The sequence below is a fragment of the Fukomys damarensis genome, unplaced genomic scaffold, assembly GCF_012274545.1.
Source record: "Fukomys damarensis isolate Sample0158 unplaced genomic scaffold, DMR_v1.0_HiC HiC_scaffold_14, whole genome shotgun sequence".
NCBI classification, from domain to species: domain Eukaryota; kingdom Metazoa; phylum Chordata; class Mammalia; order Rodentia; family Bathyergidae; genus Fukomys; species Fukomys damarensis.
Genome location: NW_022900926.1, coordinates 7,941,141 through 7,964,987, shown reverse-complemented (window position 1 = coordinate 7,964,987; position 23,847 = coordinate 7,941,141). Strand labels below are relative to the sequence as shown.

Here is a 23,847-nt window from a genome sequence, read left to right as displayed (position 1 = left end):
AGGCTTCCATAGAGTCGCTGGAGTAGATGAAAAGCAAACAAGAGAATGATCTATGCAGAGAATAATTCTTTCAAGCCTTCAAATGTGGGGCTGCTTCTGTGCCAGTGAGGTTTCAGCAACACCAGCAGTTTCAAGAAATGACTGAGTTACGGGTGTGGAAAGGAGAGGACGCAGCCTGAGAGAGGAAGTGTCTTTTCGATGAGAAATGCTTACTTTGTAATTAGCAAAGGACAAGAGGCCCTTTCCAAACTATATCTGGGGGTCCAGAATTTCAATTTATGCTGATGCTCTCTGGTACCTCTCCAGGGAACCCTCCTAATTGGCAGGGATCTCGGTTGGCTAGAACAGGCTGTGAATGAAGGAAGCCAAGGTCTTGGGGTCATTTCTCCAAAGGCCCCATTAAGTCTGCTCTGTTCCACAGCCGCAAGCTGTACCTTTACCCTATTTTGCCATCTTACGAACAAATAGTAGCACATCAACATGGGGGTCCCAGGAAAAATGCACGTTTGCCTCAAGACCAAATCATAGGCAGAAATATTTTATTTTCACCATTTTAAATAGCTGTCTTTCATAGAAGAAAACAGATACTGGTGGTACTAACCTTGAAATACACGCTGTCAACACAGACTTTGGGGGAAGTAAGCTGGTCTTTACTTTCGGGAATAATGTAAACCATGATGTTGCTAATGCCTAGAATGAAAGGGACTTTTGTCTTTGTTGTTCACTGCTACATTCTTAGTGCCTTAGAGTTCTTAGCCCAGAGCTGGTGCTTTAATCAATATTTGTCGAGTGTATGAGTGTATCTTGGCCTGGCTTTCTATTTTCTCTTCTTGTTCTGCCCATTACACGTTGGAAAGCAGGACACAATTGATACATGGCACATCTCCTGCACAAACCACAGACTGTTTTTACAAAGGGAAGGGCAGTTATCTCAGGCAAGAGGTTGCTGAAATATCAGGTGATCATACCCATCTCACTGCAGACAAGGGAAGCCCCTTGTGGCACAAACACTGCCAACTTTCCACTGCTCCCTGCCACGCACAACAATTGACAAAGCAGGGCCACTATCCCTTCTGCCAACAGGTGCCACTTATTTCTCAGCCTTTGCATCAGGCCTGGGATAAGCTTGTGATCAGCATAAGCTGACAGAACGTCGGAGGCACAAAGTGTGCTGTTTCTAAGCCTCACCCGAAGAGGAACCACTTCCGGTTCTTTGTTTGGAGCTCATGGACCCCTCACCATCTTGAGGAATTCAGAACCAACGCCTGCTTTCTTCAGTCTTCAGCCACCAGACTACAGGAAGAAGCCTAGCGAAGCTCAGAACTGACTGGTAGCCTAAGTTCCCTGGCCACAGATTGTTAAGTGAGTGGTGGTTGTTTTAGGCCTATGTTTTGGAAGTTATTTGTTATGCAGAAAAAGCCAACAGAAACAAGGTTTCTGCATGGGATATAAACAGAAGCAAGATTCATGTTTACTTCAGGGCTACAGAAGGCTTTGCATGACCAACAAGAACTCCAGGCAATGACCTGACCAGTGTGTGCTTTGTTAAACATACCAGTGGCCGAAAAGCTGTAGATATTTAGAAACGTCACAAAAAAGAAAACTCAGAGAGTATAGGCATTTGCAAGGGTCACTGACTACGATGATTTCTTCAGAGTCAGGGTGCCGAGGTGAATGCCAGTACAGCAAAGACCGAGTACTCTTTCAACCACATAGAGAAAAGGGGCTGGATGAACAGTAGTAGCAAAGTATTTCCCACCATAATATTCCCCATGGATTTTGACTGCCATGAGTAATATTCCCCACGTCTTAGCCTAGAAAATGGAATAATACAAATTTTGCTTTAGTGATAGGAGTAATGATTGCTGATTGAAATATAAAAATGTTATCATCAAGACTGTAATGCATGAAGAAAAAGATTTCGTATTTTCTGCAGAGCTTTCTCTTTAAACTGAGAGGTTTAAAGATACTCAGTGGGGCTGGGGATTTAGCTCAGTGGTGCTGTTGCCTACCTCACAAGTGAGAGGTCCCGAGTTCAATCCCCGGTATCTCTCCCCGCCACAATATTAGTGGGACTGTGAAATGTGCTCTAACGAGAAACCTTGTAACTCATTTCACTGCCTTCACCACCCATCCAGGTGCTGGTTGTAGTGCTCTAGTTTATGACACAGGAGATTCAGCTGTCCATATAAACAACTGCGGTTTAATCTGCACTCCACAAATGGGCAACAGAGAATCCCACAGAGATTTGGCCACTGAAACATCAGTGTTTGAGAGAATAACGAGAGACTGGGCCTGTCACTGAAGCTGTAAGGTGTAACACCTGCAAGTTTTGTATCTGCATAGATATAAAATTCGGACAAGCGTCCACTGAGTTTGCGAGCCAATTTGATATTTCATTGATTAAACTGGAGTTAGAGGGGGAAAAACAGGAGTAAGAATTATATAATATGGCTAAGGGGAAAACAAAGCAAGCCTTATATGAACATCACTGAAAAGCATCTGAAGATGAAGCCTGTTTTATGGCAATCTGTAGAGATGATGTCCACATACTCTTTGAGAGACCATCGGACCCTGGGACCACCATTAAAAGCCTATTATTTAAATAGGTTATAGCGAGCTGGGGATTTAGCTCAGTGGTTTGGCGGCTGCCTCGCAAGCACAAGGACCCGAGTTTCAATCCCCGCTACCAAAAAATGAAATAAATAAATAGGTTGTAGTGTCCATAAGCTGTCATATTTTCATCTTTAGAAATAATTCTATAGGTTTGCTTCTTTTATTTCAAAACATTTAGAGATGAAATGTTATAGTACTATATTGAGTCATAGGAAACCGCTAATTTGACCATTTATGACTGAGGAGAAAACAGCTGCATCAAAAATTTATCTCAGCTGGGCAGAGTGGCCCACACCTCTAATCCCACCAATTTGGGAAGCTGAGGCAGGAGAATTACAAGTTGAGCCAAATCTAGGTTCATTTAGAGACTTAGCAAGACCCTATCTCAAAATAAATAAAAAATACAATAGCACTGTAGCTCAGTGCAAAGGCCCTGAGTTCAATAATAAAAAACAAAAAACAAAACCCCATTTATCTCAGAGAAGAATGGAGTGAAACAGAGGTCACCAAACTGGGAAGGGGGTGGGAGTGTGAAGAACAGCTCAATTAGGGGGCATCAGAACAGAGCAGCCATGAGCTGCCTTTTCTGTAGCACAGTGGAGTAACTGTTGGTGGAGATAATCCATGAAGTATTTTAAATGGAATAGGAGAGTATGGAACTCCAAACTCATTAAAGTGATTAGTGTTAGAAGAGACAGAAACGCTTCTTACCTTGGTGTGATTACTACCTACTGTACACATACACTGAACTGTAACACACCCAGGGAAGATGTACCCATAACATGTCTCAGGACAGAGGCAGCTGCTTATGGCTCTACCTACTGACGAGATAAGAAACAGCAGCTGTTGTGTGGGCATCTGCTGAATAGAAAGCTGTTGAGTGGCTGCACAGCTGGAAGGCCTCTCCTCAGAGGACATTAAGTGAAAAATGGGGCTACGCCTTTAAGAAAAAATTCCTACATTGGCAGCGAGGAGTCTGTCTCTGAGCTGAGGGTGAGGGCTCTTAGGTTCTGCAATAGATTGCCCTTTTTCCCCTGGTACCCAGAATCAAACTCAGTACCTTGCCCTCGCCAGGCAGATGTGGTGCCTCTGAGCTACATCCCTGCCCCTAGACTACCTTTCTTGAGGGTTTTAAACATCCTTGGACATTCTGCAGTACTGGAATGTTTTAAATTGCAATAATATAATGTCTAGTAAAACAGACTGTTAACTTGAGGAGCAAGATCTGCTGTTCAATCCGAGATTCTGTCCTTGTTCCCATGGCGTCCCATCATGGGCAGGTTTTTGTGGGTGGCAAGCGGTCCTCCCGCCTTGCAGTTTGAACATGCAGTGCTTTTGGGTGGGAAGTGACTAAGCCCAAGAAAGATAACCAAGGCATTGTTGATTTTACACCGGAGTTTCTTCTCCTTGGCATGATTAGCAGATCACAATGTCCCGGGGCAGCAAAATCATCCTGCAGTGAGCCACAGTTTCTAGAGCCATTATGGTCTCAGCTCTGTACATGGTTGACTTTTCTCTGACCCCAGTCGCAGGGTCAGCATGCTAACAGTTGTGAGGAAGGAGCAGAAAGCCTTCCGCCTGCCTCCTTCCTTATGTAAAGAGCGCGAGTCTCTTCAGAACAGCCGCATTTCGTGGCAGGAAAATTGGGAGGTGGGACCCTCCTGTTCCCCACCAACTGGCATCACACAACATTGAGCCTGTAAATCCATCTATTTGCTTTTGATGAGTTGCTCTGGAAATCTTAAGTATCTTGGTTTGAATTAAATGACTATTTGATATAAGTCTTTGCAGTAGGAACTAAATCATTGGAATATATTTAAAAAGATTTAAGGACAGAGGACTGAAATTTAGAAAAAAAGCAAGCACTGTCCTTTTCTATTATATCTTTAAAAACCAGTCTTACTGTAATTTTAAATAGAGTACTCCTAGTAAATGTAATGCATATTTATAATTTCAGGAATAAGATGTGTGTGTGTATATATATATATATATATATGGGTTTTTTGAGATGGGACAGGATCTCACTGTAGTGCAGACTAGCCTTGAGCTCATTCTATGTCTCAGGCTGACCTCAAACCCTTGCAATCCTCCTGCCTCAGCCTCCCTAGTGCTGAGATTATAGGCCTGCACCTTGCCCAGCAGCCATTTATAATTTGACTTGCAATTTTCCTTTATTTTATGCCTAGTAGACTTTTTCTACATTAAATTTTGAAAAAAAACACATAGGCAATGTACTATATATTCAAATAACACAATAACATAACAGTTCTCACACTGATTTCTCCTCTGTAGAAACCCTGGCCGTTTTATTCACTTCCATTTTAGTAGACTGTTTTGTATTTCTCCAGTGGAATGGATACTAGCTCACCTGTGTACCTAGAAGGCAGACTCCACACCTTCCTTTCATGACTCTTCTGTCTTTTTACCCCAAGATTGCAAAGTACCAAAATTAGTGGAAACTTTTTTCATGAATTAACCATGAACGAAATTTCTTTCATTCCTTGTAAATTGCCCTAAAAACCATCCATAAGAAATTCTCTTCAGTATATTAGGGGAATGCACATATGAATAAGCATGTTGACTCTTTCCACTGATACACGCATGCTCACACACCTCATCTGAGCTGGTCACACTAGTCTGTTAAAAGAATTGATAATGTAAACCACTGTAAGTCCACTTGTTCTTCGTTTACTTTGAGTTCAGTGTGCTGTTTTCATGCCTATATGGCTGTGGTCTACCTTTGGCCTTTGTAATCTCTTAAAATATATCTCATACATTTTTGCCATTGCAAATATATAATTCATTTGAGACAAGTTTAAACAAAGGCAGTGAAAATATTATTAAAGCTACTAAGTGATGAATAAGTTAAAGCTGCATAGAAAGTAGTATGTCAGATAAAGGGAAATAACCCTAAATGGTACACACAAATAGTACATTAGATACAAATTTGGATTTCATATTACAAAAGTTACATCTATTCTCCTTCCTTTACTCACTACAAGGATTCTAAACACGAGAAGAATAGTAGCAAAGAATATGTGTGCATATAAGATTTTGCAACCTGTCTCGTGAGCACATGTAGTTTTAAGATCTGACATTTTCAATGTTAATGTTTAAGAGCTAGCAAAATATAATAGACCATATTATCAAATCAGAGAAATAACATGTAATTAGTATCAAAATTTAATTTTTCTGTTGGCTAAGCCTTTTGTCGATTAAATTTTAAAAGGAAAATATACTGAATACTGATTAGAACTGTAGAATCTTGGTGGAAGGAATATGAACAAAGACCACCTGTAAGTCATTAAATGTTAAGAAAATTTAGTAAACATAAGTAAATGTAGGGCTATGGGAACATACCAACAAGCAGAGTGATGAAATATCTGACTTCCAAATACAACTTTTAAAATCTAAGATGTTTTAAATTAATTGGTAACAAATGCCAGAAGGACCTTTCTCACTAGCCAACTTTCATTCCTGAAATTAAAATTTAATCAAAACCTCTTACAAATTTACAAAAGTTTGAAGTTCTCTTTAAAGCAGCCCATGTCTTTGAGAGTTTTATCACTCTACCTAACTATTAAAACCACACAACATGCCTTCTACGTTCCGATGGTAGCCAATTCTTTTAATAAAAGGAAAAGTTTTATTTGTGAAGCCCGGGTTATCCAAATTCTTTCTCATAAGAACAGTGTTCACATTTGCATGGAGTCCTGCACTGTGTGGCCATCAATCATAGTTCATAAATACCTATGAACTCTTATATTCTATGATACTGTGGTCATCATGGCTTACACATCTCAGTCCTCCTCTGGGCTCCGAATAGACCTTGAAAAGATCCTCTTTACGGCACCCTACTGCGTGCAAGCCCGAGGGGTGAGAGCCATGTGTCACCGGAAAGGCAAGACCCAACAAACTATGTTGGATGAATGCGCCGCATAAGTGAGGTGGGGCAGTTTCACAGGATGCTGGTTCTTTTGAAGACAAATAATTAAGAGGATCATCTGTAAGATCACTAGATAACTACCAAGAGTTATTCAAATTTGCACAACATATTAGTATTCAGGGGTACTAGGGACAGAAGTTTGAAAGATGGCAAAGTGCTGTGTTAATGGTCAACAACTGCGATTCATCTAAATGGAAGTTTATTCATCCTCAGATGTCAGATTTAATGGTATATTTCTTTCAGCACTCATAAGATTTTAGAATAAGTCCTGACACAGTTAGTATCGATACATCAGGTTCTGTAGTCCAACATATAAAATTAGCGCAGTATGGAAAATAGTGAAAACCAGGTCATAGGGTGTCGTTAATGGCTGTATTTCCTTATAAAATATGGACTTGGTCATTTAATTTGAATATAAAGTGAGAATTAAAAATAAATATATATTTAGCTAATGAAGTTTCAAACCTATTTGTACCACTTGGATTTGTAGGCAACAAGGAAAGGAGTAAGTTGCTGGTGTTGTGTTTTTGCCATGGTCTTGTACCAAATGGCATTGCATCTCACGTTACGGGATTTCCCTAAAGTTCCGGACACCAGGGGTGAATCATAGGAAAGACAGTGGCCTGCAGGCTTACCATGTAGCCTGAAGCTTCAACGTTCACTTTCATAGTAAATTTCTGATAGTGGTGGACTCCCTTTTTAAAAGTTATTATATCTATATTTTGCAGTTTAGGACAACATAGCCTTTATTTCATCCTTTTTTAGGGTTTTAGACATGAGTCGTATTGTCAAATTGCTCTTAAGAAAAAAGCTGAATTATGCATCCACTTACAAGGACTGAAACAAGCAAATTTTGTTAAAGTGATTGTACCTCGTTCTCTCTTCTGACACTTCTTCCTCTGCACTGTACACTTCCTCGTCTCACTTGTAGGAGGACACAGGTTACCCTTTGCTGAAGGATGCTGGATGATTTCTCGGACCCGAGTTTCAGTTCCTCTTTTGAAGCCGCATGTTTTCCCTTTCTTGGTGCATGGACTCCAAGGGCTCCATTCACCGGCTTCGCAGTGCACTGAAACAGAATGGCAGAAACGGTCTCAGCTGGTTCACAAACACTGTCGTTGTGTAAAATAAAAGTAGCTCAACTTCTGAGGTTAAGTCCTGTGGAAAAATGTTGGACAAGATTGCTCAAATATAAAACCAGGGAGTGAGAGAGGCAGACATAGTCTTTTCAAGTTTTTCCCTCCTTATTCTGTCAGGTAAACACATTCTTGGGTTGACTTTTTCTTCTAAATTTAACTCTACCACTACTAGAGCTACAATGGATCAGTGCCTTGCAATTTGCAGAGCACAGCTACGATTACTGATTGTTCCTGATGTCACAATTAATTGCCAGAGAATTGATTCTCAGACTTCAGTGTGCATCAGAACACCTAGCAGGCCTGATAAGATGCAGAATGCTAGGTGCAACCATAGAGATTTTGGCTTCTTGTGAAAAATACAGGTACTGTTAACATGGGTGTTGCTGATTTGCAAATCCCGGGGACAGCTTTGTGCACCTCTGTGCTAGAGAATGGTTGAGCAGAAAATGAATCCAGATCTTTTGCCTTTCCTACTTCCTGTGCCGTGAAGCTCTTAAATAATACTGGATGTGGTTTGGGCATGGTAGCACTTATTTTAAGTGAGTTTTGGGTCAATTTCAGCTGATAATCTGGCTACAGAATTACCTAAGTGATCCCCAGGAGGAAGGGTAGATGCTTTCTGAAGCTTTGTTTCCTTCTTTGGTATGTAGTAATGTTTAAATAATGGATATCCCCAGGTTTTATAACAGATTTCCTGATGAAAAGAAACATCTGAAGGTGCTATTTTTATATTTATGACTGTAAAACTTCCTAACCTAAAACAGTTGGAACTGCTTCCAATGGTAACTTCTTCAGATAGATACTAGACTCTTCATAAAAACAAGTTTCCAGCACCCCTTCTGGTATAAATTGGGGAGGTGGTGAAGGGAGGGCAGGGACAGGGGACAAATGAGAACCAAGACCTGTCATGTAAAGGTACAAGATCCCAATGATGAATGTAACTGTACTGTATACCTAAAATGTAGCAATAAACTCAATGAAAAAAAAAGAACAATATCAATCCTAGAAATCTTTAGCTATTCACTAGTGAAGCAAGTGTCTCAAAAAAAAAAAAAAACCCAAACCAAGCCAAAACAACAACAATAACAAATAAGGAGTGATTACAGTCCTGGAATTGTGAGGAAGATTGCACTTGATGTCCTACTAGGCACGACCTTTCAGTGCCATACTGTATTTCATTGTAATTCCAGCTGGCCTGTGGCATTTTTCCATGGAAAGAACATGGTCCTCCCTACTCAGAGTTTAGAGTGGGATGTCTTTTCTCAGTGACGACCTAAGCAACTCCACTTCTCCAAGAGGAGCATTGAGGAGGACAGAATGACAGCTGGACAGGAAGCAAGTATCTTGAGTAGAAAAGTAGAAAGTAGAAAGAGTATATCCTCCTGTGAAACTGGGTCCAGTGGATGTTTGTTTATCCTTAACTTGGCCTGAAAACCACAGAGAGTCAATCAGTTGTGACATGAGTCTTTTTCACCCCAACTTTTTATCAGGGCAGTACCTTCTCTGCTTATGGTTTTTCCACTCAATTGAAAATCTAGGTAGGAATCAAGAGAGGAGGCATTTCAAGTTTAGAAAGTGGAAAGGCCCTTTCTGTTGGATGGCCTGTGAGGAGCTACAGTTCAGGTGCCAACAGTGGCAGTGCTGAGTTATATTATGTCCTTGGGGCAAACATTTTAGCTCCCTTTGTCTCAGTTTTCTTCTTTGTTAAAGGAATGGACTCTGTCATATTCCCTTGTATAGGTCATCATTTTCCTGACAATTCTGGGATGACCCTACACGGGTAGTACCTGTAGTCTAGATACCATATGGTGGGAAACATGCTTACAGAGCAGTGATGGCAAACCTGTCAGAGACTGAGTGCCCAAGCTGCAACCCCAAACCCACTTATTTATGGCAAAGTGCCAACACCCCCCCACAGGCCCCGCTATCTGATGCGCAGCTGTTGGGTGATACCAGGGCGACTTGGCTTGAGTGCAGACAGAAGGCTCTGTGTGCCTGCTGCTGTACACGTGTCATAGGTTCGCCACCCCTGCTCTAGAGCAAGAAAAGAAATCTAGGCCTGAAAAAGGTTCTGGTCCAAATGACCAACATGTCATTTCTACCTGCCTACTTTAAAATATATAAATTATTCACATTTGTTTGAAGGAATAGTCTTAGTTTTACTGATTAAAACTGTTGAGTTTTAAAGACTAAACCAAAAGTACCAAATGTTTAATATTTTCTGTGATAGGAAAAAGCGAATAAATTTAGTATAAGTAGCCTTTTAAGACAGAATGGCACACTTTTAACACCTTAGAAAATTTAAATACATGTCCTTTTACTAGACAAAGAAATCGCATAAACTTTTAGCAGTTTGCCCTGAAGTTTTGTGCTTGCCTATGCCTCAAAAGTGGTTCCCCTGTTTTTCCATTGGAACTTATTACCTCTAATCACAGCTCTTGGGACCGATAAACGGATGGACGTGAAGTTCTTTCTCATGTACCTTTTACCCGTTTCCTAAGTTGTTTTTCTGTGTTTTATGGACAGGACAAGAAAAGACTTAACCCAAATCATCATGAACTGATTCAGGCTTGTTTTCCAGTTACTTCTAAAGGAGTCTTTAAAGTATTATATACTTGTTTCATTCTACCTAAAATGGAATGTCTGTGTTGGAACTGAAATGGTTAAACACCACCTTCTAGTTTGTACTCCAACACTTCGAGTCCTATTTTCGGTGCTGTGGCACCCGGGGCGGTCCTGGAGCTTATCTGTGCTGATCGGGAAGGCTGTTCCTGCTGCCAGAGTCACGGCAGCATCAAAGGCTCCTGCAGTTCTTGCCCAGGGGACTCTGAGTTTTCCTATGCTGTTTTCCCCTTCGGAGTAGCATCTGCTCCCCAAGTGTTCATAGCCTTGTGCTCTGGTGACTGCACAACACGTACAAGAGGAAAACACAGCCTGAAATCAAACTGTTATTTAGACTGACATTGTCCAAGGGCCTCCCCTCCAGGAAGCTCAGCCTGCAATGAATCAGGCCTTGGGACCTTCTCACTCTTGTCAGTTTGAGCAAGTCCAAAATCCTTTCTTTTTTATTTCTGAACACCGGTGCAAGCAGGACATTGCTGAGTTAGTGGGTTGCTTCAGAGAACACGTCCCTCTCTCCTCGGAAACAGCTTTGGTTACTGGGAGGGGTCAGACAGACTTACGTGTTTTGTGAAACTTAGAGCAGAGTTTGGTTCAAGACACACACACATGGACAGAGAGACTGGCAGACACACACAAACACTATAGAACTTCAAGGGCCGGGGATTTAGCTCAGTGGTGCCGCCGCCTGCCTTGCAAGTGCAAGGACCCGAGTTCAATCCCCAGTACAAAAAAAAGTAGAACTTCATATCACAAAACAAACCTATAATGACCAGAATAATCAAAATAATTAGGATCACTAAGAAATAAGGGAACGCTCACTAGGTATTAAAATGTGGCTATGCTGGGTAAGGGTACGGGAACATCTCTAAGAGAGTATCTTTATAAAGCGATGGGGAGAGTCCCTTAGAGACATCTTCGAGCCCTGGTGAAACTGGACTTCAGCAGCATGTGCGTGGATCCTGCCTACCAGCCGGGGTGTTTCTCATCCACTCCTGATCCCCGAGTCTTGCTCACCAATGCTGATGCACTCCATGGTGTGGTTGTTGGCTTCCAGCCCTTCTGGGCAACTGTCAAAGCACTTCCCAAGGTGTAAGTAAAATCCACTTTTACACTTTGTGCAGAAATTTTTGTTGAAACAGGTATCACAATCAGCTTTACATTCTGAAAGAAATATGAAGAAAATATGCTTTCTTTCATTATCTACTAACTTCATTATCTTGAACCAGTGTTTCATGCACATGTGACTTTGCGGTCAAACACAAACTTGGGGTTCAGAGTTACTTTGCTAAATGGAAGTAAGAATTCTTCCAGTCATTTCCTTGATGTGCATCAGTTGTTGACTTCAGAATCATTGCACTGGGTGCCTTATGCAAAATTTTTGGCAGTATGATATAAACATCCATTTTTTAAAAAACCTAAAAACCCCAAGTATTCTAAAATCTGAAACACTTGGAACATGGCTTTATTCTGCACAAGTCTCAGATTTGGGGTATTGAGATTTGAGATGTTCCACCAGTAAAATCTATGCAAATGTCCCCCAATCCATAAAATTTAAAAAAACTTCTGGTTCAAGGGACTTCATATAAGGGATATAGCCAAGAATGGTTATAATACCAAGACACTATTGTATTACATGATGTTGCTGTCCCAATAGAACTTAAATAAAATATACGGTGCTGTTCTTTAAGACGATTTATTCACTCAACAACCATCTGATTACCCACTGAATTCCAGGCATTAGTTTGTGCGCATTAATAGCAGCAGGTTGGGCAGTTAGAGGCTGCCCCAAGGAGATAGAATAAACAATAGCAATTGTTGATCTTTCTATGGTAAACACTATAAACCAGGACTATTACAAGTATTCACAATCTTAAGGTTTTTAAACTTTATAAGAATCCAATAAAGTGGCCTTTATTATGGTTCTCACTTTGATAATGAGACTGATAAAATGACTGAGGCTTGAAATAGTTGCATAACCAGTCAAGAACCACACAGAAGGAATGATGTTTGAACCCAGTCAATTTGGTTCCACAGTGAGGAGGACTCTGGCAAACAACAACAGAAAAGCATAGGAAAAAGAGACGGGAGGACCTGACTGACGAAGGAAGTGGCAGATTAGTTTGGCGAGATGGCCCTGGGGTTCCTCTGTGAGAGGGAGCTCAGGAGAGAGCTCAGCCAGGCTAAGGTGCAGGCTCAGGAGCGCAGGGAGAGTGGTCTGGGTGGGGAGCGCCTTGCAGAGAGGGCAGGGAGAGGGTTGTAAGACGGTGGAGGGGAAGATGAAGAGGTTGGAGAGAGAAGCCCAGCGACCTGTGATGTTTGGACAGAGGAGTAAGATTTACTAATTTACAGTTTCAAAAGGTCACTTCATTTTCAGTATGGAGAACAGACTTTCAGGGTCCAGATGAGAGTGCTTCCTACATTTATTTTCAACTGGTAAATGTTTCAGTTGCTATACTGTAGCCTTTGTGGAAACCAAATAGCTAAAATGATTCTTCAAGTTATTAAGTACTTAGATTTTGTGATAGCAACCAGACCTTAGATGTTACCGATGCTTGCAGGACTTCTCTGTGGGTTTGGTGAGTAATAATCACGTTCTCAGCTTTAGCTTTTACAATACAACCCTCACCCCCCTCAAAAAAAAAAATCTTAAGTGCTTTATTTTTTGTCAGTTACAGAGTGGCTGAACATTTTCCTGTCCTCGCAGCTAGCTAAGTCGACGTATATATAGTTTAGCCTAACTGTCAGGTGAACATTATTATTTACTCAACATCGGGTATCACAGATATTCACAATGTGGAAAAGTCCCCAAGGATGAGATAAGAATATAATGTTGTGTAGGCACTTACTTGTACACTTATTTATATCTGGATATCGAGTTCCATAATATCCACTGGGACAGGAAGAGAGACACACTCCTATCTGCTTCATGCCAATTCTTTCCAGAACAAAAAATAGTCGGGGCTTACATGACAAACATCCATTGTAGTCAGAACATGTCGCACAGCCTCCTTGACAGCCTTGACTGACGTTGGGGTGCACTGGGGAGACAAACGTAGGAAGGCAACAAGAAAGTTAAACCCTGCATGTAGAAGTTAAGTGACGTTTTGCATGGTGTACACATTCCTCTTGTTAGCTTGCAACTTGGTGACCATGTGGACAGGATATTTTGCCCACATATTTTGAGATCTGATATTTCCCGTATGAGACCCTATATTGTTTTAATTTCAGAGATCATAAAACTTATGCTTTGGTAAAGTAAAAGTGTATTTGGCTCACATAATTCACAAAGTTTATATGGAAGCTATTCTTACTTAATTATCACCCTGGGAAATCAGAGAGCAGTGATTTTGTGAGGGCTTACACCTTGCAAACAGCACATGTGAGTGTGGCTTTTCATTTCTGTAGTCGATGGTAAGCACATGTCTCTTAATTTCTTCAGCAAGTACGGCAACACCATCAGGGCTGAGCTTGAACTAGAATAGTAAGTTCTAGAATAGTATTTTCAATTACAGTTTATTAATGAACACAGTTTTACCCTTTGAACCAGTACAAATTAATTTGGGAACAAAGCGAGCTACTCACCACCCCTCAGTGCTTTCCAGAAATGTTTCTGCTCACATAGGTTTAATAATTAGCAAATCAAATGGATATAATGATGAAAGTGTGACTTTTCTTACCAGCATTTCCATATGGAAAATACATGAGCACTTATAGTACTTTATGCTCAATATTTTGTCTTTTGGGAGGGAATTCTTAGTTTCGCTGTCCTCGCTTTCAGCTTGCTCAAGGGAAAGGTGCACTTGCAGAGTTGGGCTGAAGTAAACACCCCTGTTACACACACTCCCAGGTTGCCAGGAGTCGCTGATGCGTGAGGTGACAAGTGTTCAGGAGCAAATCCAAATACAGCGAACACACATCAGGGAGACTCATGTTCTCACGAGCTCTTCCTCATGGCGACCTCCTATGACTATTAATTATTCATGACCTGATAGGAGCTGCTCACTAAAGCTGCATTTGGGACGACTTCTTTTCCTAACATAGTCGCTATACAGATACAATACAAATAGCTTTATTGTCCTTTCAGGATGCCAGAAAGAAAGACATGTTCTTTTGAGAAGCTAAGATCGAGGCAGAGGAATCCAAAGGCATCCCAGCATTTTTCCTACTTCTTTTGTTGGTGGGAGAAGGGATGGGCTGTCACAGCTCTTGCCATGATTAAATGTATCTTCTCAGAGATGTTTGGTTCGTCCTGAGCTCATCTTATGAACCAGCTCCTCAGGCTTGGCTGGAAGGAGCACCTGTTAGACCCAAGAGGTGCGAGCTGCAGGGGTGCGTGGGCCAACTGTGAAGGTCATGGTGCTGCCCTGTCTTCTGCTCTAGGAAACCATCCCAGAAACCGCCCCACGTAGCTCATTCCCATGCCAAGATGTTTGGTAGAGAAACTGAGGAAATGTGGGTGAGGGGAGACTGCTTTTCCTGGAGCTTCTGTCCTGTGCGGCAGAGCTGGTCAGATAAAGTGGCACAGGAGATTTAGACCTTAACGGGCCTGGGAAACTTGTAAGCAAAAACAGCTTTCCAAGTAAATTGGTCATTTTTCATGGCAGTACCTCAGCACTGGAGACTTAGAGACATTTTACATATTTTAAGATTGTACATTTTTTTAAACGGGGAAACACCCTACAAAGGAAAGGATCAAGAGAGCTCTGTGTTCCAGATCTATCAGAATCAACCTCAAAAAGTGAGATGTATATAAAAAAGGAAAACAGGCCGCCATAAAACCTTCTGCAGGAGGATTGTCTCTGAAAAGGGACCTTATTTAGAAGAAAGTAACACCAAGTTCAAGGTCTGGAGGACTCTGGGTTTGATAAAGATGGTTCCAATTGATCCGTGCCATTATTTCCGTGTCTCTGAAATGCGGCTGCTAAAATAAAACGCAATTATAATTTTATGCACCACGAAACTTTTCTCACCTATGATTATCACTCTCAGTTGCAAGGGGCCGGGGATTTAGCGCAGTGGTTCCACCACCTGCCTCACAAGCACAAGGTCCTCAGTTTGATTCATCCCCAGTATCAAAAAAAATTAAATACTTCACTTATTGATAAAAATATGACTTACGAATTCGGGCCCTCACACACTGACATTCCTTAAGATGAGCTGGATTTGAAAACTTGAATTTTGGATGTTTAGAGATCTCTACATGAGAACTGTGTAATGGGTCTCATGACTGGTAACGGTTTCCACTGAAATTGTAAGATGTGCCAAAATGACCTTGCCTGGTTCCCTCTTTTTTTAAAGTTTTACTGATGAAATGCAACATAATCCACCTAGTACTATAATTTTTTTTTGCCTGTATAAAGAGTGTTGATAAAAATATTTTTTGAAAAATCGAGGAAAATCAGTTGTCTCAACTTGCAATGATAATTTTGGTTTATTCATTCCCAATCACTGATTTTTTATTATGGGCAGTAAATTTAATACAAAGTGAATTTAATACAAACTTCATTTCTTGAAGAAAGTATAAATTCTAGCTATAGAACAGAGGGAAACTGAGTCTATGAAGTGCAGATTCTATGATTCTAAATTTTGTGGATGACTACTGTAGTGACTTCTTTCTTGATTGCTGTAGAAAGATCACTCAAATTATGCAGTTGGTATTACACAATGAGATACAAATTTTCCAAATTTCATCTTAAGGCAAGAGCTTTTACTTTTTATATGGAAACCACAAAATCTTTGGTCTGGATTGACTCTAAGAAGCCTTTCAGCCATAAAATCTTGTGATTCTAAGTCAAAAATAGAATGATTTTGTCATGTTTCTCTCTCTACTGTAATCATAACTTCATTTTGAATTTCTGAATCACTCTTTTTCAAACAATGTATTTCCACTGTTATTTATAGAAGCAATGGAGATTTTGGTGGTAGAGATATAAGTAAGGTTTCATAGAATAATGTTTGAACTTAATCTCAGAAAATTAGTTGGAGTTTATCAGTAGATGTATGGCTGCTTTGGGCTAAAGAGGAAAGACCACAATTATCCAAACTCAGAAGGAGATTGTCATGGTTCAATCCAAGATTGGAAGCACAGGGTAGATCTAGATTCTGGAGCCCTTTGTGGGACGTGCCAGGAAATTGTTCTGTAGAAATGGAAAGTGTGCCAATCCTGTGTGTGATATGGTTAAATTTCTGTTAGAAAAATGCAATCTGAGCACTCAAGAATCTGAGACAAGAGGGTCTCCAGTTCGATGCCAGCTGGGCTGCACAATGAGTTCAAGGTCAGCCTTGGCTACATAGTGAGACCCTGTCCCAAAAAAGTCAAAACCAAACAAACAGTAAGAAGTATTTCCCTGGCAGTGTGGCACACATGAAAGCCAGGAGAAAATTCATGTAATGTTTGAAGAGGCTGATGCACCTTACAATACAGCTGAGACACTATAATGTGATGGAGAAAGGATGCATGTTCCAAAGATATTTAGGAAGTGGGATCTATCAAATATGGTTGACCAACAAGAAAGGGGATTTGAATAGGAATATTTCTAATTCTTGCCAATGAGTAGCAAGGAGAGGAGCTACTAGGGGAATAAGAGCTTACAGGAAACATTGCATGGGATTCAGTTGGAAAGATACAGATGTGGCTGGCATCGTTAACTTTACAGGAAGAGGCTTACTCTGGAGCCATTCCTGGAGATGCATGTGGGAGTGGACTGGCTGCGGGCTAAACAAGGCATCTGAAAAGGGAAAAGCGCTATGAATGAATGAAAGATAAAGGAACCACAGACAAATAGAGGACATCTGGAAAGAGAAAAAGATGTAGTATGAACATATTTAATGGTACTCTTTCTATATCACTTCTGCTTTTAAGGCATCTACTTTATAAAAAAGAAAATAACTAAGCTGGGCGTGGTGGCACACCCTTGTAATCCCAGAACTCGGGAGGCTGAGGCAGGAGGATCACTGTGAGTTTGAGACAAGCCTGGGCTACATAGTGAGTTCCAGTTCAGTCTCAACTACATAGTGAGACCCTGTCTCAAAAACAAACAAACAAACAAACAAGCAAACAAACGAAAAAGAAGATAACTAAATTATAAACTGTTACATTTTTTTTTTTTTGGTACCGGGGATCAAACTCGGGTCCTTGTGCTTGTAAGGCAGGCAGCAGAATCACTGAGCTAAACCCCCGGCCCCTTAAGCTGTTATAATTGTTTAATTTGAAACCTCAAACTGGGACTCAAAGTAATGCTGTAAGTGATGGGACAACTAGCAAGTTTTGAAAAAGGTTAAAATTCCTATCTTTGATATCTCGCACCAAGTTAGCTTTAAATGGAAACTGGGTAGACTTTATGGAAACTTGACATAGAAATTTTGAATTTTGTACTTGAGATTTTCCCCCTGATTAAGAAGGAGCTAAATAGCTGAGTGTGGTGGTGCACACCTGCAGTCCCAGCACTCGGTAGGCTGAGGCAGTAGGATCGCTGTGAGTTCGAGACCAGCCTGGGCTACATAGTGAGTTCCAGTTCAGTCTCAACTACAGTGAGACCCTGTCTCAAAAAACCAAACAAAAAAGGAGCTAAATAGCTCTTCTTAACATTGGAGTACACATATATTAAAAAAGAGTATTTGGGCTAGGGACTAAAAAAAGAGTATTTGTTAATGAACGATTTAAAACCCATTTGCAAGGCCTGGTAGTGTATACCTGTAATCCCAGAACTCTGGGAGGCTAAGGCTGGAGGATCTCCAAGTTCAGCCTGAGCAATTTAGTGGGACCTTGTTACAAGGAAAAAGAGAACAGCACTTGCAGTGGCGGAATCACTTACGGGCATTTCTCTAGTTGTTAAACTTTTTCTCCTACTGCCTCTACCCGACAGCCTTCAGCTTGTGATAAGCTACTGACATGATCATTTCTAAGAAACTTATTATTGTCATGAAAGCTAATTCAGCTTTGATAAAATATCTAGAAAATCAAATTTTAAATAATGTCAGAGAATTTGCTAAATGTACAACATTTAGCTATTTATTTCCAATGTTTGTAAAGTACTGAACCAGTTACAACATTGAAAACTGAACAGTTTCTGGAACAGTTTAAAGGCCAGCTTTCAGGATTTGTCTTACTCAAATTCCCTTCTATAGCTCAATTGTAAATATCCTACCATCTACTGTAAATAGCTATGCAGAAGAAACCCATTCTGTACACTGCCAGGTACCTCTGATGTCATTTATGTTTGGCTAGAAATTTTCCAGAAATATAAAATTTAATAAACTTTAGTTTAATAAAACAAATTTGAGAACCAAGGAGGTGTTCAATACATGTGACATACTGATTTCATCATGGATTGGCTAAAAATTAATCCACAAAATTGATGTTAGACCAAGAAAACACTTAAGCAGATCTCCCTTAGGCATTCCAGTCTTCAGCGTTTACTGCCTGCTCGTCTATATGCAGGGTGCTTAAGAAAAAAGAGTAGGGAGGGCTGGGGTTTAGCTCAGTGGCACTCATCCTGCCTCGCAAGCTTAAGTCCTAAAGTCAATCCCCAGGATGGAGCAGACGGAAGCGGATTCCATCCTCAGGGTTGGTTGACATCGTCCTTTCCTCAGGCCTGCTCCTTTCACAAGGTGTGCAGATTGAATGTAAGGGTCCTGGGGCAGGAAGTGATAATGGGCTTGATAAGTTCTTGGTAATTGCCCACTTCGACACAGGCTATTTATTAAGTTCATAATAAAGAATATTTTGATTATTGGGTGAATGAAGGCAATAAATATAAAAATAAGCTGTGGTTTTTTTAAAAATAAAGACATAAAAGCCGCAATTATCTAACAGTATCTATAATAATTCCCTTCCAGTGGGTTTTGCCTATGACCATCTGGTAAAAGAATGAAGTTCCAAATCACTTATACGTAAAGATACTTATATGTGACTTAAATCATTTCAAAATTAATAGTAGAAGCTTCTCTAAATGTCATTTATTTTAAATACACTCACCTAGAGAAAAATCTGAGATTCTTTTCTTGTCTACATTAGAATACATTTCTCCCATATCTCGGGACTTGATTGTTACGAAATCATTGTTTAGAGTAACTTTACGGTCACTGAAAATTAAGGGATGTTTCATGGTTCCTCTGAAATGCTTGGCAATGTTCACTTTAAGAAAAACCCAAAGTTAAAAAGTTGAATGACTTGGCAATCTCTTTCAAATTCTGTTAAGTCAAACAAGAAAATATTGAGAATCAATAATTTTCAAGTATTTATAAGTAAAAGGTTTCAAAGTAGAATTACAAAGGCTACGTCTGCACAATCCTTTAAACAATTTGAGGGAGTCAGTCACAGAGAGCACAATAAGTACAAAAGATTTTCTGAATAAGCATAAGTACATTTTGGGACACGGCATTCTTTCACATTCCTAAGCTGTGATATATGCACGAACACGGGTCAGTTCATACAAAGAGCCACATGTTTATATATCCAAATACTTACAATCTGGTTATTTTTGAAGTGCTATTTGTCTTCTTTAATACATCAATGTTTTGATCTTTAAATGAGGTAAAACTCACCTGTTACTTAAATATCTACACGTGTGCACAAACCTGTGTTCACATGTATGTATGTGCGTATGCGCACACATGGTGCACTCACACACATATGTTGTGTGGTCTTTTATCGAAGTTAATACCACAGGCATGAACTGAATGGAGAAGATAGCAGACTGCTGTACCTCCCATGTCACAACTCAGCCTGTAATCTGAAAGTCTGTGCTACACAAGTGGGTTCATAGGGTTTCTACCAGTCTCAGAGAAGACTCTACTCGCCAGCTGCCAAATACAACCTAGTTGGTGACCCACCCTTATTATTTTGTGGGGAAATTGCTGTTTTTAATGGAAACGATTTCTTTGACACTTTGATAAAACTTTCTTTTTCTCCTACCAAATAATAGTTTCCTGAAGGAAGTCTAATATGTATATCCTATAAATACTTTAAAATAAAACCACAGCAACAAGGCAAACCTCACATTAAATACCAATTAGCTATTCTTTCCACTGAAATGAAATATTAAAATTTCTTAAAATACTATGAAAACAGCTAGCAAAGATGATATCTGTGGAATTCACGAAACCTAAGCCATGATGACTAGGTGGTGGCTAAATGTGAATGCGATTGGGAAGGGCTGTATTTTGCCTGACCACGTGCCACAGGGTCAAGACTGGAAATGGAAGACGATGGAAGAGGGCTGCTTTGGGTCTGCATGCGCCATGTTTAATTACGATTTTCGACAAATGTAGGAGAGCCCATTATATACCCAAGTACACGATGCAGAAAATGCAGGCTTGAATGAGACATCCAGTTCCCAGACTCCTGAAGCTGATCAGTTAATAAGTAAAAAAAAATAGGTCACTGTGCCCTGTGAGAGGTGTGATCAGTGAAATACCACGTGGGTAAGGCAAGGACAACTCCAAGAAACAGGAGACTTTGCTGTCGCGCCTTCCTGAGACATGGACACCGACACGTGGGTTCTGAACACAAGGAAGGGCTTCCCGACTGAGCACCAGCAAGAGCAGGCTTTCAGGTGCCAGGAAAGGGCCAGGCCCGAGCGTGAACCCAAGCAGCTCCAGATGGCCCAGCGCCCCAGGGACTTGAGGCCAGGTCCTGAACACCCTCCTGAGGACGCATGCGCCTGAGCACCTTTCAACTCTGCGTCTGGCTCTAAGTCGTATCAGAAGGGAAGGAAGGAGCACATGTGGCCCAGGACAGTTCCCCACTTTAACTTTTGTTAATTTTATGAGTCTTGGAAGAGAACTAGCATCTTGTATTCCATGAAGATGTTCTCTTATTAATTTTTATATTAGAGGAGAATGTCCTAACCAGTTGCAAACTTGGGCATTGACATTCAGATTCCACTCTTTGAAGAGACTACGCTTCGTCTCTACGTTCTCTGCGCTCAGGAACATTCATTTCTCCTCTATTCCTCCCCATCTCCCACCAGCAATCATTTGTTTACTTTGGGGTTTAAATATTCATTCCTCTTTTAGTGCAGGGTGTGTGTGGGGGGTGAAGAGAAATGGTAAAGTTATGAAACATATAAGAGGTCATAAGAACAAAGAGTAAAATGTTTAAAAAATTACAATCTTTATATCATCTTTTCTTGCATTTTCTAAATTCCTGCCATTAGCATACTTACTGAAACGTGTCAGTAATTCAGAGCAATACACTATGGTTTTCACTTCTAATAGAACCTGTTTTGAACAATCTCAACATTAGGCTCTTTTATTCATTAGATAAATTAATTCACAGGATCAATTCAAAGTTTTCTGTCTTTGTTGTGTTTTGTTTTGTTTTGTTTTGTTTGTTACTGGGAATCGAACTCAGGACCTTGCACTTGCAAGGCAGGAGGCACCACCACTGAGCTAAATCCCTCACCCTATTTTTGTTTTTTAAGACAGAGTCTCTCTATATAGTGCAGTCTGGCCCTGTACTCATTACATAGCCCAGGCTGGCCTAGAACTCACAATGATCCTCCTGTCTCAGCCCCTCCAGTGCTGGGATCACAGGCATGAGCCACCACACCCAGCTCAAAATTGATGCTTAAGAAGCAATGAACCCCATACTGGCTCTCCCATGGCCAACCAGGTGGTGGTGACTGATAGCATTACTAAGGCGACAAAGGAATGTACAGGATCAAAACTAAAGCAACTTCTTCTTGGCCACATGGAGGAACTTTCCTGGAGTTAGTGCTCTCCACCTAAGGCTAGACGTAAGGGACTGGTCAGGACCTCCAGCTGCTGCTGCTGCTGGGGAAGGGGCGCTTCCCTCCTCCAAGTGGCGTGTTCCCCAGTGGAGGTGAGCAGAGGACAAGAGGGGAGGACAGGGATCGAGAAGCAGCTTCTGCGGAGAGCCAGGACCTGTGGACGAGTTCGTGGGTGGTAATAGGAGCTTTCTTCATGAGACAGATCCAACCGTGTTCGTCCAACAGTGGGAATCATTGTGTGCTCTGCTCTGGCCAAGAGAGCCATTTCTTTCTTTTAAGTGGAGAAATAATTAGAAATCAACATAAACAGAAAATGTGATAGTTTTCATGGTAATGAATCTGCATGGGTGTGAGTCTGTGACTATTAACTTCGCATTCCTGAACGAAACAAACTTCAGTTTGTGCTAAAAACAAACTGGACTTTTTTGTATTATGAATAAACTTGGATCTCCAGGCCGCATAGCATGTTCCAGCAGCGTATCTGAGGACTGCAGCCCCAGCATAAACAAACAGCAGGCAGAGCCTCATGATGTTTTAACAGGCACAAGAAGATGTGCAAAGAGTGGGTATACCATTTAAAAAAATCCAGCTGCGTGCCTCCCATCTGAAGGTCAGAGCAGAGAAAAAGTGGAGATTTCTGCTCATTTTACAAAACTGCTCCTGGAACAGAAGAGGGCTCTGTGTACACGTTTGCGGGTCTGATGCATTTGTGCTGTGTGTACGGCTCCCTCCATCCCAAGGGCAGATGAGTAATGCCAATTACATGTGTTACATTCAGATTGTTTAGAAAAACATGGTTCAGCCTCTTTGAGCCTGGTCCTTCCCATCTGTAACACGGGAATGGCTCCTTGACACACCCTGGCAGGGTTCAGCAAGGTGCTGTGTGAAGCGCCGAACACTCTTACAGGTGCTCATTAAAAATCAAGAGGGAAGACATTCTGCCTCACTACCTGCATCCTGCACTATCTCTGTCTATATTCTAGGCAACTGGCAGATTTCTCCAATAAAAACTCTCAGGAATCTCTAAGCAAGCAGTCTGGAAAGGAGGCAGATGCTGATGCTTCTTTGTAATATATGATATTTGGTGACTCGAGAAGCTCAAAGCTCATTAATAGGAAGAAGCTCCTTTTTAAGGACTAGAGATCCAGCCTGCAGTGGACATCGCTGTATCACTGGTGGCCTCACACAACGCTGTGGGCTGGAAGCCCTTGAGAGCATTGACAAGCCACTGGTGCTAAGCACCCACTTACATGGGTGAAAGAGGTAAGATGTTCCGAAGAAGTGCTACCTGCGTGGCATGGGGAATCAAAGGTGGAGCCATTGTGACGATGACCCACAGTACTTGTTTAAAAGCCAGATGCACAGCTCTCGCCCAGAGATTTTGATTCTAGAATATGAAGATGGTGGACTTAGGTGGCTGCGTATATATATGAGAAGGTGAACCAGATGCAAGTGACATAAATGTCACACTTTCAGCATCACATCTTTATCACCTTCCCAAATGAAGGCCTTTTCGGAGATGGCATGAAGCAGTTTCCTAGGAGCTGATGATCCTCCTAGAAAACAATGTGGTGTCTGACTCAAGAACCCTGCAAGAGAGTTCATGGAACAATCGTTTCATACGCTAATGACCATAAATACATGGAATGGACATTTAGTGTAACAGGAATTAAAAGCTAGGAGCTGTCACTGGCAGTTATTTGAAGAGCACAGAGAGCAGCTAGGAATTGTAACAGGACATTAAGGGGGAAAAAAGAACTTGGATAAATGAAAAAGGAGAAAGTGAGGT

The 23,847-nt window shown here is 41.0% G+C and overlaps 1 protein-coding gene across 1 annotated transcript in view; it reads right to left on the bottom strand.

Moving 5' to 3' along the window:
- Rspo3 (R-spondin 3) overlaps window positions 1–23,847 on the bottom strand; it is a 65,041-nt gene that overhangs the window by 35,440 nt on the left and 5,754 nt on the right. The window contains exons 2-7 of the mRNA XM_010625747.3: window positions 23,529–23,647; window positions 22,053–22,329; window positions 19,301–19,459; window positions 13,170–13,394; window positions 11,338–11,484; window positions 7,434–7,631 (exon numbers count right to left, since the gene is read on the bottom strand). Of these exons, the coding sequence (XP_010624049.2) occupies window positions 7,434–7,631; window positions 11,338–11,484; window positions 13,170–13,394; window positions 19,301–19,459; window positions 22,053–22,329; window positions 23,529–23,647 (1,125 nt within the window). The remainder of the gene's footprint in view (window positions 1–7,433; window positions 7,632–11,337; window positions 11,485–13,169; window positions 13,395–19,300; window positions 19,460–22,052; window positions 22,330–23,528; window positions 23,648–23,847) is intronic.